Genomic DNA, 13,662 nt, shown 5'->3' with positions numbered 1-13,662 from the left:
TACATCCCCACATATGCTCCTGTAGGCTCCAAGGAGAGAGCGAGCAGGTGATGGAGTACAGGGCGCGGCTGGCTGAGGTGAGCTGCTGGTTACGCAAGGCTGAGACGGCGTTACAGAAGAAAGCCGCCACTGGGCTGGAAGAGAACTTGCCGGAACTCACAGTGAGTGCTCCATTGGTCCCCGTGTGCCCGTGTTTTTTGATTCTTGAATGTGTAAGTGCAATTATTACCGGGCTGAAGAAAAAATGGGAAATTTCCCTTTGTGTGATTGTGTTGAACTTGAACAATTGCCATTGTAGTTTTAAAGAGCACTTACACTTTTAGTGTTACTTAGGTAAGACACCACTCACATAAAAATTACAAGTCATTGTGGTTTTTTTTGGGGGGGGGATATAATAACCGGACTTCATCGTACATAGATTCTCAAACTTATCTGGTCTGTTGTCCTCATTTTTAGGTGGGGAAAAACACTCAGCACCCCACTGGCAATTAAACGTGTATTATGAAAGTGTTGGTATCTACTTGTGCAGCACCCCTGGATCTTGAAAGCAACCACCAGGGGGCGGCATTGCCCATTTTTGGGAAATGCTAATTTTGGAATATAATAATGCTGGGAATTATAGATTTTGCTTTTAGGTATATAAGGTAATTACAGGCATACAAAATTTTATTGTGCTTCACAGTTTGTGAGTGTGTGTTTTAATAGTTTTATTGACAGATAATTCATGTACCATAAAACTCAGTGGTTTGAAATATATTTTTTAAAGTTGTAAAAACATCACTAGAATAAATTTTTTCCTCCATTTCTATACTCATGGGTATTAGCTTACCCTTGTATCCACTGCTATATCTGTAAGGAGCTAATAATCTTGCTACTGTCTCCATAGATTTACCAATCATGAATTTCATATAAGGGAAATCATACAACCTTCCCACCCCCAACAGCAATAACCATATAAAACACAGTAAAACCTCAATCCAAAAGGAATCAGAAAATAGTAAAAGCTAGAACAAGTTAAAAATAGATCAAAAGGGAAAACAAATGATAATGTGTTAGCATTTAACCTCACTGTCTGTGTCAATTCACTTTCTGCAGCACTCTGACAGAGGGGCAAGGCTTCTCCATCCTGGGTCAGTGGTCCGAGGGAATTCAGTGATGGCGTAAATCCCTCAGAGGGTTGTCTGCAAATGTGGTCTAGGCTTTCACTGTCAACCATAGCCGTTGTTATTTCCTCCTCTGATCTTGGAGTTTATTATTTAGAAACCTTGGGCAGTGCATTTTTGTCAAAGTGAAGGTTTGTGGCAATCCTGGATTGAGCAAGCCTGTCCGTGGAATTTTTTCCAACTGCGTCTCCTCACTCAGTGTCTCTGTGTTATATTTTAGTGATTTCCCTTGTGCATCAAACTTTTTCACAGTGCTGTTGCACACTTAACGAGACTGAGGTGTGGTGAGAATTTACCTTTTGTGTGCAGAAGAGAAGTCAAACCCGTGCTTCACCGTGGTACCCACTTCATGGTGGGGACCCGGAGCCATCCCTGTCATAGCTCCTAGGAATCCTTGCACTGATAGCTAAGAAACCGAATTTTACATGAAACGGAATTTTACAAGAAAAGTCATCAGTGCTCACCAGACTGTAGCTGGTTTATTCATAGTTGCATTGATCAAATGTCTTGTTTATCTGCGACCAATAAAAATTGTTAAAAGTTATGTGTGTCCAACATAGAAAAATGATACATTGATATTTCAATGCACTCAAATGCCTATACAGTTTATATCCAAAAATACTTCTATTCATTAAAAATTAAAATACTTGTTGTATTCTATGGATAAGCAGTCTTGTCTATGAGGAATATCATTGAGGCCATTTTGGTAAGAAGCTATTATTTTTCATTTTTTATAAGTCAAGATAGATTGAATTGTGTTGATGATAAGATATACTGTAAGAAATTGGTTACTGACTGAGCAAAGGAAAGGAGGGTAAAAACTACATTTAAAGTTCTAACATATAAATATCTTCAGCTAGTTAATGGTGGAAATAATATGTGGTAAGCATTTATTTTTTTCATTTAAGAAGTGACTAATATCTAAGCAGTTTGATTTTGTTTTGTTGGAAAATCCCGATCGTTTGCTGGCACATCCCTTTTGCATTGAACTTGAATGAACTGAAATGACTGGGCTCTTATAGAGAGGAATGCTGCTGCTATTGTTGTTTAGTCTGTTATTGATAGAGACATAATTCTTATTATGGAAGAACACCATGCTAAGCTAATGGTGTAAATATGGTTTCATGTGAATCTGTCCAGGCGGAGCAAGAGAAAGTGCATTTTTGTGCATGTACATATAAGCACGCAGGCAGCGTTCACCCCTGTGTATGGCATCATCCACAGTTAGTGAGCATGCGTTCAGGCTTCTTGTATGTTCATTTCCAATGGAAGACGTGCAGAGTCTACTTTGCTACGAGAAGAGCCCTAATCCAGTTCTTGGACTTTCCGCAGAAGAACAACCTTTTGACTACAGCTCTCTTCTGACTTGTTTAGGATTTAACCCAGGAGATGGAAGTACAAGCTGAAAATCTCAAATGGCTGAGTAGAGCGGAACTGGACCTGCTTTCAGAGAAGAGTCTGAGCTTACAGGAAAGAGACAAAATTTCCGAAAGCTTAAGAAGTGTGACTGCAACGTGGAATAAGGTATGCATAGGGTTACCATGACACAAGTCTTTAAAAAATAATCATTGGGATCTGATGCATTTATCATTTCATTCCATACTTCAGTCACATCCAGAATTATACAATTGCTACCACATCAATTTCCAAACATTCTTTTTCTACATGGATTCCTTGATATCATCTCTCCTTCACCACCATTAACCCCCCATCCCCACCACCCCCACTGTACTTACCTCATCCCCAAACCCTTATTCTACTTGCTGCCTCTATAAGTTCACCAATCCTGGGTTTCTTCTACTAAAAACTGGAAAAGCATATAATAACACAACTTCAGGAGGGTGACCCCAATGACATATTGTCTTCATTTCCACTAATTGGTTCTCAGCCTCACCCTCCTTATCTTGATTATTGACTTGGCCTCCCACCTGACTTCTCTGATCAATCTCCTTTGGCCCTTGTCAATCACATCTCGAGCTGGCAGCCACAAGGATGTAGTTAAATCATAATTCAGATCAAAGAATCCTTCGATCAAAACCCACTCACTCAAAGTCAAAGTCAGAGTTTGTACTGTGACTTGTAAGACACTCTCGGGGTCTACCTTCCTGTGATTTCGTCCCCCCCCCTTCTTTCCAGCCATGTTGGCCACCATCTCGGCTCTGCCAAACTCAGCTTACCATCTTCAATCCAAGTACACGTGTTTATTTTCTGTCCAGGACACTCAACAGGTATTGTTGTAGAAGCGATCATGGTGATCAATTTTCAAGCATCGTTTGGAAAAGCAAAGCCTCCTTTATGGCAGGACTTTTCCGAAAGTCGAGTAACTTAGGTGAATTGTGAATGTGAACGATCGAACAGTGTTTATTGTCCAGAGAGCATCAACAAACACCCTGGAAAATGCTAAGGATGTTTTCTTCATTCGCGCAGTCACTCAGTAGGATTTTACTCAATATTCACTTTGTACCAGCCAACATGTGGAGGGCGCTGAATGCAGCACAGAGCGCAGCACTGCTTCTCCCTGCCTGTAGTGCCGGTGAGACATGCAGAGAAGCAGGACCCCTGGAGCTGCTCCATGGGCCAGAAAAGTAAAGTGGGAACCTGACTTGAGGGTACACGGGGAAGGGGGTTTTTTTTTTTTTTGAGAAGGTGAATCCCAAATGAACTGATGAAGTTGAGTAAGTCTGGGATCGTGTGAAGGAAAGAGGAATGGATATGGGAGAATCAGCAGCATGGGAAAGACCTAGCAGAGCCCAAGGATGAACCTGGTGCTTTGGGGCCCTGGAGGCAGCACCACAGGAGTACAAGGTAGAGAGATGCTCGTGGACACGGCATCCTGAAGGCCTTGCCACGCACCATTGCAGTGTGAGAACGGAGTGCCATCTTAAGTGCAGGGTCAGGCTTTAAGCAGAGGAGAGGTAACCATTCTTGCAGAGTCAGGCTTTAAGCAGAGGAGAGGTAACCATTCTTGCAGGGTCAGGCTTTAAGCAGAGGAGAGGTAACCATCCTTAAAGACTGCCATAGCTGTCCAGCAAACACAGAAGGAGTGATCATATGAATGAATAGACATCGGTCAGTGTAAGACATGAAAAAAAAAGATAAATTATCAAGGGTTCATGAGGGAGAGTGGGGGGGGGAGGGGGGAATGAGCTGATACCAAGGGTTTAAGTAGAAAGAAAATGTTTTGAGCAACAAATATACAAACATACTTGACACAATGGATAGATGTATGGATTGTGATGAGTTGTAGGAACCCCCAATAAAATGATTTTTTTTAAAAAAGAATGAATGAATAGAGAAAGATTAGTTGGAATCTTTAGACATTTATGGAAGGAATATCAGGGAAGACAGATCAGTTTAAATTTGGACATATCTAAATATCCTGTTCACACAGCTAGATCAAAGGTATGTTTTGAGGGGGAGTTACTGGCCTCTCAGAACCCTATATTATAAATGAAACCATTGGAAACCATGACCTGGAAGAGAGAGTCCAGGGTCAAGGATTAGAACATTAAAAATTCTACCATGTGGGATATAGGCGTTAGAGTGATGGGCTGAGATGAATGAGCTTGTGAGAGACAGGTAGTGGAGCAGTCAGGGTGAAGGAAGAGGTCAAGTCAGTAAGGTCTGCTTGGCATTCTTGAAGATAGCATTGCACTGGTTAGTAAAGGTGCGATCGTCCAGACATAAAATTAAGCATTAGGGGAAGAGAAAGGACAGAGGTATAATTTAGTGCAACACTTCTATCTTTAAAAGGCAGTTACTTTTATTTATACCCTTACTTTTTGTTTGGTCTGATCCAATAGATAAGCAGAGACGTGCCTATTGTAGTAAAGGAAAGCATCCAGGAGCCCAGTTCTGTGTCACAGACAAGGATTACTGGTAAGATAAAATGTATTATTCTTGATGTCTTTAAAAAAACAAAAACAAAGCAACATTTGTGTAATATGAGAAAGTACCCACAAAAAACCAGGATTATGCTGGGTGGAGTGGAACTTTTGTAGTACGCATTTCCCCCGCTAGGTGAGCATCCAGCAACTCTCTCTGAGTTAGTGCACCCAGTGGTGTCTCCTGGTAAAGTTCTCTCTGGTCACAGTGAATTTTTTTGTAAAAGTAGTTTTGTTCAAACCTTGTTTTTTTGTGATGGCTGATTTAAGAGAACAGTGTGCAGCTGTGTAATTTTGTTTCCTGCTCGGGACAAGTGCCGCAGAAACTGTTGTGATGTTGAACACAGCTTACAAGGACAGTGCTATGGGGGCGGAGGGAGTGTATGAGTAGTTTTCTTGTTTCAACAAAGATGAAATGCCGATTGATGACAAACTTCACTCTGGACATCCATCAACTACCTGAACCTACCAGAGCGTTGATAAAATGTGTGCACTTGGGGTCGAAGACCAGTGACAGACCCTTGAAGAGATGGGGAAGTGATCTGGACTATCTGGAGCTCAGTTCAGCGGATTTTAATGGAAGATTTGGGAATGAGACGTCACTGCGAAATTTGTGCCTCAGGTTCTGACTGACCAGGAAAAGGAGTGTTGAGTGGAAACATGCCCTGCTTTGAAAGAACAGCTCTGACTTGACCCAGCCTTTTTTTCCCCAAGGTCATTAGTGATGACAAGACATGACACTATTTTTATGACCCTGAATGCAAATATCAATCAAGCCAGTGGAAGATGCCATCGTCACCTCATCCTAAAAAAGCTCATCAAATGAAACCACAGATCAAGACGATGCTCTTTTATTGATTTTTCGATGTGAGGGGTATAGTGCATTTGGAGTTTGTTCCACCAGGGCAGAGTGTTAATCAAGCTTTTTATTCAGGGGATTTGAAAAAGTTGAGTTACAACGTGTGACCAAAAAACCCTGATTTGTGGTACATGGGGGACTGGTGTTGCCACCACGAAAATGCACCTGTTCATGCAGCCATCTCAGCGCACCAATTTTTGGCAAAAACAGCATGCTTCTCTTGTCCCACACACCTTACTCACCTGACCTCGCTCTGTGGGACATTTTTTTTGTTTATTTCTGAGAATGCAGAGGGACATGAACGTCCAGTGATGTGACAACATAGATGAGGTGAAAACGAGGGAGGTGCTTGCAGCCATCCAGATGTGTTTGAGAAATGTTTCCAAGCATGGGACTGCTGATTTGACAAATCTATTAAGTGTAATGGAGAGTACTTTGAAGCCGATAAGGTTATTCTGTAAAAATAAATAAAAAACATAGCTTTGGAGGGGGAAAATAATCTGGGGTTTTTAGAGGGTACCCCCTGGTATATAAATGAGAAATTGTTTACTTCAAAACATTATGCAGTTGTGATTTATGACTATACTCTCAATGATTAGAAGAGAAGTTTCTTTTAATGAGACATAGCAGAGGTGTGTGGGTGCAGGTGCCCCTGTGGTGACAGGTACCATGTTCTGCCTTTTCCTAGATGGGGCATGGGCATCAATGAGTCCTACTGAGGAAGAAGGGAGAGAGTGGGCGGATTCACGGGAGCTGCCCTGGGCACATGCCGTCTTTAAGGACATCAGCTGCCACCTGCTGTGTTAACATGTTCTTAAGATGCAGGGAGCTTGGGGGCCAGGTGTCAGCTAGAGATCTGGAACAGTGCTCTGTTCTAAGGAAGCTGCTTCCTGACAAATGTTCCCTGCTTGTACCAGTGTCAGTGGCTGTGGAAGCCATTCTAACTCAAAGTGACTCTCAACTCCATGGAGTTTCCAAAGGCTGACTTTTTTTTTTTCAAAGTAGGTGGCTGGACCTTTCTTTTGAGGTCTGACTAGGTAGGGGGCCTTCAATGTTCAGTGAGCAGCCAAGGGCATTACCCGTTTACATCTACTCAAGGCTCCTTGGGCATTAGGGGCCTTTGGAGGGGTCTCTTGGATTCCCATTGGTTCCTGAATGTCACTTGGAGAGCCTCTGAATTATGGATATAGAATACTTCATTTTAATGGGTATTCTTTAATTAGCTATGTTGTTGACTTTTTTTTTCATGTTTATTGGCTTTCTTGTTGCCTCCTCTGTGAATTGTCGGCTGGCATTTTTAGTTTATGAATAGCAATGTAGATCGCAAATTCCTTCTCCATCAACCTGTGGCTTTGAAAATCGGTGTGTGACATGTTTGTACAGAATTCTCAGGAAGAAAGGGTTGAGTGATAGTTTACCTTTTTGTCGTGTCCTTTATGCTAGAGTGGCTTTAGTTCTCTGAAGTCAGAAAGCTATTCTTTGTGCATTTTCAGCCGAGACTTTTGCAATGTTGGAGTTTTGTGTTCCGATCTTTAGTTCCCCAGGAATTTTTTCTATATGGTGAGTGTGAGGTCAAAATCCATTCCACTCAGCCCCTGCCAAGGGTCACCACTTTCCCTGGCATCATTTACTGAGCATTAGAGTCTTCCTCATTGGTCTGTAATGTTTCTCAGCCAAGTGTCAGGTTGGCAATACAATGATGGAATGGCTGGTAGGGCACATTTCTTTAACAGAAATGGGTTTTGATACTACTCTTGACCTCATGCTCTTCTGTATTAATTTTAAAATGGGAAATGTGATTCTATGTATTTGTCAAGCTATATACCTGCAGACCTTGTTAGGAATTTGATGAGAATGGTTCTAAATTTTAATGTTTTCTGAGAACTCTCATAACCTCACTTAATATGCCATATATCAAAATTGATCCAGGTGGGCATAAAATTAATTTAACTATATATTTTTTTGTTTTAAAACCAAAGGGAAACAACTACTTCCCCCTTCTAAAAACAAACAAAAGTAAAATAAGTATCAAAAACATTCATCAAATTATTGGAGAAAATGAGAGTGTCTAACTAAGGTCTTGGGAAAACAATGGTCAAATACAGATTTGTGAGCTTGTTCACTCCCAGTTAAAATATATATATATTTTTGGGGGTGGGGGCACATAATAATCCTCCAGGTTGTTTCCAACAATAAAGCATATATTTATGTACCTGTTTGAGAGTTCATCTAAATTGGCAGGAAGCAGATAAAAATTACCATGAAAATAATACCATGTTTGGTTCATGAACAAGAAAAACACCTTAACTGCTAATCAAAAAACCATTAAATGAAAGCAATAATGAAAGATGTGTGTTTATCCATTGAAAGAGAAGATTGTTGGTATTGATGCATGATGTTTATCGGTTCTACAAGCTGCTGCTGGAAATCTAAATTAGTACATGTTTTAGAGAGAGCAATTGGCAGTGTGTATTAAAAACATTAATTAAAAAGGTTTTTCTAACCCAGTAATTCTACTCTGAGAAATGTACACTAAGGTGGTGATCGGATACATAAAAAATACTAGAAAATGCTACTTGTAAATTTTTATTTTTAAACAAAATTTTAGGTGCCAAAGGGATTTAATAAAAGTTAGTGAATCTATAAATAGAATATTCATAGGTATTTATCAAGACCGAGTAAAGTTGTTATAAAGTGAAATGAAAAAACAGAAAATATGAATAAGTTGGCTTTATATAAGAAACAAACTAGAAACCAATCAAATTGCACTCCTGGTTTTTCTCATGGTGGATATATTGCGTGGTTTATTTTCTCAAAGCCTCTGTATTTGTGATTTCTGAGATATTGCTATCCAAGGATATTGTGAGATTGTTTGTTTAGTCTGTTTTCAGCACACCAAAGACAAAGGTATTATAGGGACTAGCACAGCCATTTCAATAGAAAAAAATAAAAACCTCTTAGAATGATCATTTTACTTAAATTAAATATTACTTAATCATGCTCCTCCATGACCAAATGCAGCCCCACCATCAAAGTCTCCTCCTGGTTGGTTAACATTTGGCCGCCTTGTCTTTTTATTTCAGCTCATCCCAGTGTCCAGAAGGTGGCGCTGGTATCATCTGCGCCAGACCTCCCTCTTCAGCCTCAGCGCCCTGCAGAAATGTCGGTTCCTGCTGATCTGGATAGAACCATAACAGAACTAGCCGACTGGCTGGTATTGATCGACCAGATGCTGAAGTCCAACATTGTCACTGTTGGGGATGTCGAGGAGATCAATAACACAGTGTCTCGAATGAAAGTAGGTGCACCGTGCAACGTCAACCGAGGAGCGGCAGGATTCGTTTCGATCCCTTTTGTTTGTCTTAGATTTTGAAAGAATGAAGGATTTTTTTTTTTCGGTTTGTTTGCCTGTTTTAAACGGTTCTTCTGTCAGTCAGCCTGAAGTAAAAGACTTTCCTTGAATCCTTACCGTGGTGATAAGATGAGATTGCTTTGTCAGCTTAAGCTGTGCACTCACTGCAGTGTTTTTACCCCCAAACCTAAATGAGATGCCACAAAGCTTGGCACGTAACGTAAATGTACCCTAGTGTCACGTGTACTGTTTAGTGTGATGCAGGGTAAGGAGTCTGGGGCAGTGGTTTGAAGTCCTCACTTGCTAACCAAAAGGTTGATGGTTCAAACGCACGGGCTGCTGCGTAGGAGACAGTGCGCAGTGTCCATCGGTAAAGAGCACCGCCCTGGACTGTCCCTGGGGTAGCCTGCCCTGTCCAGTAGGGTGGAGCTAAGTTGCAGTTGACTCAATTGAAACCGTTGGGTTGGTGTGGAGGCTTTTGAGGTAGGATAATTTCTCAAAATATCTTTTCAACTTCTCTTTCACATTGAGTTTATTTGTTCATTAGTAACAGTCAACAGCCCCCAAAGACTCGCTGCTTTTGTTGGTAGCTGCTGCTGATTTGATGCCATGTTCGTGGTAATTGAGGCACAATGGGATTCAAAAGCTGTGTTGTGATCCGTAGGGGCTTCTGGAGCTGGTTTCTGGACGTTGCTGGCCAGGCCTTTTCTGTTTTGTCAGTTTTAGACTGGAAGCTGTGTTGAAACCTGATCCTCAGTATAGAAACATACAGGCTTCCGCCGACAGATCAGATGCATTGATTGGGAATTGAACCTGGGTCTTGGGGTTGTTTGTTTAATTAGAAATCTCTTGACTTTAATTGTGTACAATTCATGTATCATTGATTATCAATTTGTCCAGCTCTTATTTCACATTTAGTTTACGTGTGGTTCTGGTGATCTGTATTCCAAAGCGGATACCGCAGTACATCAGCAGGGAGCTGCCAGCAATTCAAACCAGATTCAAAGGAAGACTTGGAGTGAGGGTTATCAGATAGATCTTTGAGAAAGATGTGTTTTATTCATTATGCAAACATATTCAACTGGGTGGATTTTAACAGATTATGGCTAATCTTGTAAGGAATGGGAATTCTAGATTATTTCATTGTGCTCACGAGGAACCTCTGTTCTGGAGGAAGTACAAGGTGATGAGACTTCATTTCTCTGGACATGTGCTTTGGAATTGTTACCAGGAGAGACCAGTCCCTGGTGGGAAGGGACACATGAGTGGTCAACTCAAGGGTCATTGAAAATGAGAAAGCTCCTGATGAGATGGAGTCTCACAGTGACTGAAACCATGGGCGGTGCAGGACCAGGCAGGGTTTTGTTCTTTTGTATATAGAGTTGCTATGAGTCAGAACCAACTTGGTGGCTCCTAAAAACAACAAGTTCTGAGCTAAATGTGGTATAAGAATATGGAAAAGGTAGAAATTGGGAGTGCACAGGAGAGTGACTCCCGCAGCTATACTAAGGTTAAGGCTCATTGGTGGCATTGTCTGGTGAGCATTGGGTTGCTACTTATGTGGCTTGTTCGTCCAATTTCCCCAGCTGCTCTGTGGGAGATTGAGGAAGGTAATGGCTCCTGGAAAGTTTTGAAGTCTCATGAACCTTTATCTAGGGTCCCTGTGAGTCGGAACTATCTCAATCCAAGTGGGTTCGATTAGGTCAAGTTTAGGAACCCTGATAGCATGGAGGTAAAAACTCAACGACTAATCAAGAGGTTGATTGTGCGAAACCAAATACGTTTGGGAACCAAGTGGATCACTTCTGCATGGTAGCCTGTAATCCAGGACGAAGGGTAGGCATCTGCTTGTGCCCCTCTCCTTGACTGTTGCAGCCTCCCTCCCCCCCCCCCCCCCCCCCCCCCGCCTGCCTAGAGGGACCTAGAAACAGAGGGAAACGGGGATCTAGAGCGGGGTTTGCTGTTCGAGAGCCATAGGCGGCGGGTCTTCCAGTCCATACACGAGGCTCAGAAATAAAACTGAAAATAAAAATAAAACCAGTATAGTTTCATTTATAAAATTACTTTATACCTTACTTATTTGTGAAAATATGCTTATGACTCAATTAATTTCATAGTTTCATTTATACTTTGCTTATAAGGTATACCTGTATACCTTACTTACTTTATACCTTACTTGTTTGCTGATCCCCAGTGTAGAAAATCCATTTTTTAAGCCCAGTGCTACTTAGTCTGCAGTTGTTCTAATGACCCCTTTCTGATGGCTTTTCCCTGCCCCTTCAAGGGCACTCACCTGCCTTCCTGTCTGCGTAAAACAACCCCAGGCAGGCCCTCGGAAGCAGCCACAACGGTTTTTGCTCTCAGAACCGTTTAGTAGAGTTTCAAAAGGATCTTCTTCATATATTTCCCTCAGACTTCCGATAACTGAGCTGGTGGGAGTATTTCTTTTCTGGGAAACTAGCATGCAGTGCGGGGAAGTCCCTCACCTGTGTGTGCAGGTGCGAGTGAAGCGCTGAGATGAGAGCCAGCTGCAGTCCACTGCCTGGACACCGGCTACGTGGCTGATGCTCCCCGTCCCTGACCGGAGGGCAACAGCAGGGTGGTGGCCAGGGAGACCTTTGAAGCCCACAGCACAGGGTTTGCCTGCTCTGGCATCTCTGCGCTTCCCAACGTCATTGCAACAAACGTTTCTTCTTCACAGATCACCAAGGCCGACCTAGAACAGCGCCGGCCTCAACTGGATTATGTCTTCACATTGGCACAGAACTTGAAAAATAAGGCTTCGAGTTCTGATGTGCGAACCGCAATCACAGGAAAACGTAAGTTCAGCACACTGACTGCCGTCCTTGACAGTCACCGCGCCCGGTCTTCAAAGCTGACATGCAAGGAAAGATTCCCATGAAGGTCACCTGAAACATCGCTTTCTCTGATTTTGAGAATGTTTTTATTTCTGACGGCGTAGCGTCCCAAGTCCCTTGTGAACGTCTTCATGCTCCCTTTACTTTTAAGCAATTGCTGCCGCGTGGGCCTCTGTTCTCCTGTTAATTTGTTTTAAAGAAGCCAAAGGGCTGCAGGTGAGAGGACCTTCTAGAAATGCACCCTTCGTTGTGACTTACTCGCCTCCGCTTGATTTGACCTTGTCCATCCAGTTCCATTCGCAACATTCATGCGTCTTTCCCACACGCGTTTCCTGGAATGTATGCCCTTCGGGTTGGCACTGATTTGAGGATGCTTTGTGGGTTAGGCACTGGGCTGCTGACCACAAGGTTGGAGGTTCAAACTCACCAACTGCTTTGAGGGCGAAAGAGAGACAGTGTGCTTCGATGAAGATTTACAGCCTCAAAAACAAACAAACAAACAAAAAACCCTATGGAGCAGTTCTGATCCACTAGGAATATTTACTAAGAACTTGATGCCAGTGGAGTTTTTGGCTAGTTAATAACAAAATAAAGCAAGCACAAGAATAAATAAAACAGTAATAGCAAAAATCTCCACTTGGAGTTTGCCTTCTAACTCAATAAAACAAGAAACAGAACAAACAGACAGCCACCAAGTCGACTCTTAACTCATAGGACCCAGAGGGCAGGGTAGAAGGACCCCTGTGGGGATCCAGCATTGTTAGTGTTTACAGGATAGAAGCACGTCTTTCTCCTGTGGAGCACCTGGTGGCTTCAAACTGCTGACTTTGTGGTTAGTGGCCTGGCGTGGAACCCTCCCATTCCCACTGGCTGTAGAGGAGTGGTTGAGGTGTTGGCTGACCTTACTGGCTGAGTTTAGGTGCACCTGTGTGATGTCACATCGCCAGTGCCTAGGTGTTTTCCCATAGGTGTCTGAAGGGTGCCTGGCTTCCCTGCACCCCCTTTCTTGTGGCCCTAGTGCAGACATTTGGGGGAGACAACCCCCTTCATCCTTATTCTAGTGACCTGTCCAGAGGTGGAGTCCGCAGAACTGAAAGAGTGCCTGAAAGGAGGATCCTGCCCTCCAACCTGAAAGAGACCAGCCTGCCCTTACTCTGTGCGATGTATCTCCTCCTATGCCCACTCAGGGGAGGGCGATGGCACAGGGGGTTGTGTTTGAGGGTATTGGCCTTTCTCAGTGGCTGAGTTCAGGAGCATATGTGATGTGATGTTGCTGGTGCCTAGTGTACACACCCAGGCTTAACTTCGCCTGCGCCTAGCTGACCTTGGTTGGAGCATGCCCAGCTTTGGATTGCCCCCATAGGTGTCTACTGTGTGCCTGACTTCTTTCAAACCTCAATATTAGGTCATGGGCAGCTAATCTTCATTTAGCGTAGCCTTTCGGTGGAGACAACCGCCTCTGTCCCTGTCTTTCTACCTATCATCCTCTAGGTGATGCTGACTCATAGCGACCCTACAGGACAGGCCAGAGCTGCCCACGTGGCTT

The 13,662-nt window shown here is 42.8% G+C and overlaps 1 protein-coding gene across 5 annotated transcripts in view; it reads left to right on the top strand.

Moving 5' to 3' along the window:
• The window catches only part of UTRN (utrophin), a 593,146-nt gene that overhangs the window by 268,560 nt on the left and 310,924 nt on the right, over positions 1 to 13,662 (top strand). For all 5 annotated transcript variants that reach the window (XM_075554433.1, XM_075554432.1, XM_075554428.1 and 2 more), the window contains exons 44-48: positions 26 to 161; positions 2,538 to 2,687; positions 4,967 to 5,042; positions 8,990 to 9,204; positions 11,960 to 12,077. In XM_075554433.1, coding sequence (XP_075410548.1) covers positions 26 to 161; positions 2,538 to 2,687; positions 4,967 to 5,042; positions 8,990 to 9,204; positions 11,960 to 12,077 — 695 coding nt within the window. The remainder of the gene's footprint in view (positions 1 to 25; positions 162 to 2,537; positions 2,688 to 4,966; positions 5,043 to 8,989; positions 9,205 to 11,959; positions 12,078 to 13,662) is intronic.

The sequence above is a fragment of the Tenrec ecaudatus genome, chromosome 7, assembly GCF_050624435.1.
Source record: "Tenrec ecaudatus isolate mTenEca1 chromosome 7, mTenEca1.hap1, whole genome shotgun sequence".
In the NCBI taxonomy this organism is placed as follows: domain Eukaryota; kingdom Metazoa; phylum Chordata; class Mammalia; order Afrosoricida; family Tenrecidae; genus Tenrec; species Tenrec ecaudatus.
The sequence above is the reverse complement of the archived record's forward strand: the minus strand, read 5'-3'. Positions and strand labels throughout refer to the sequence as shown.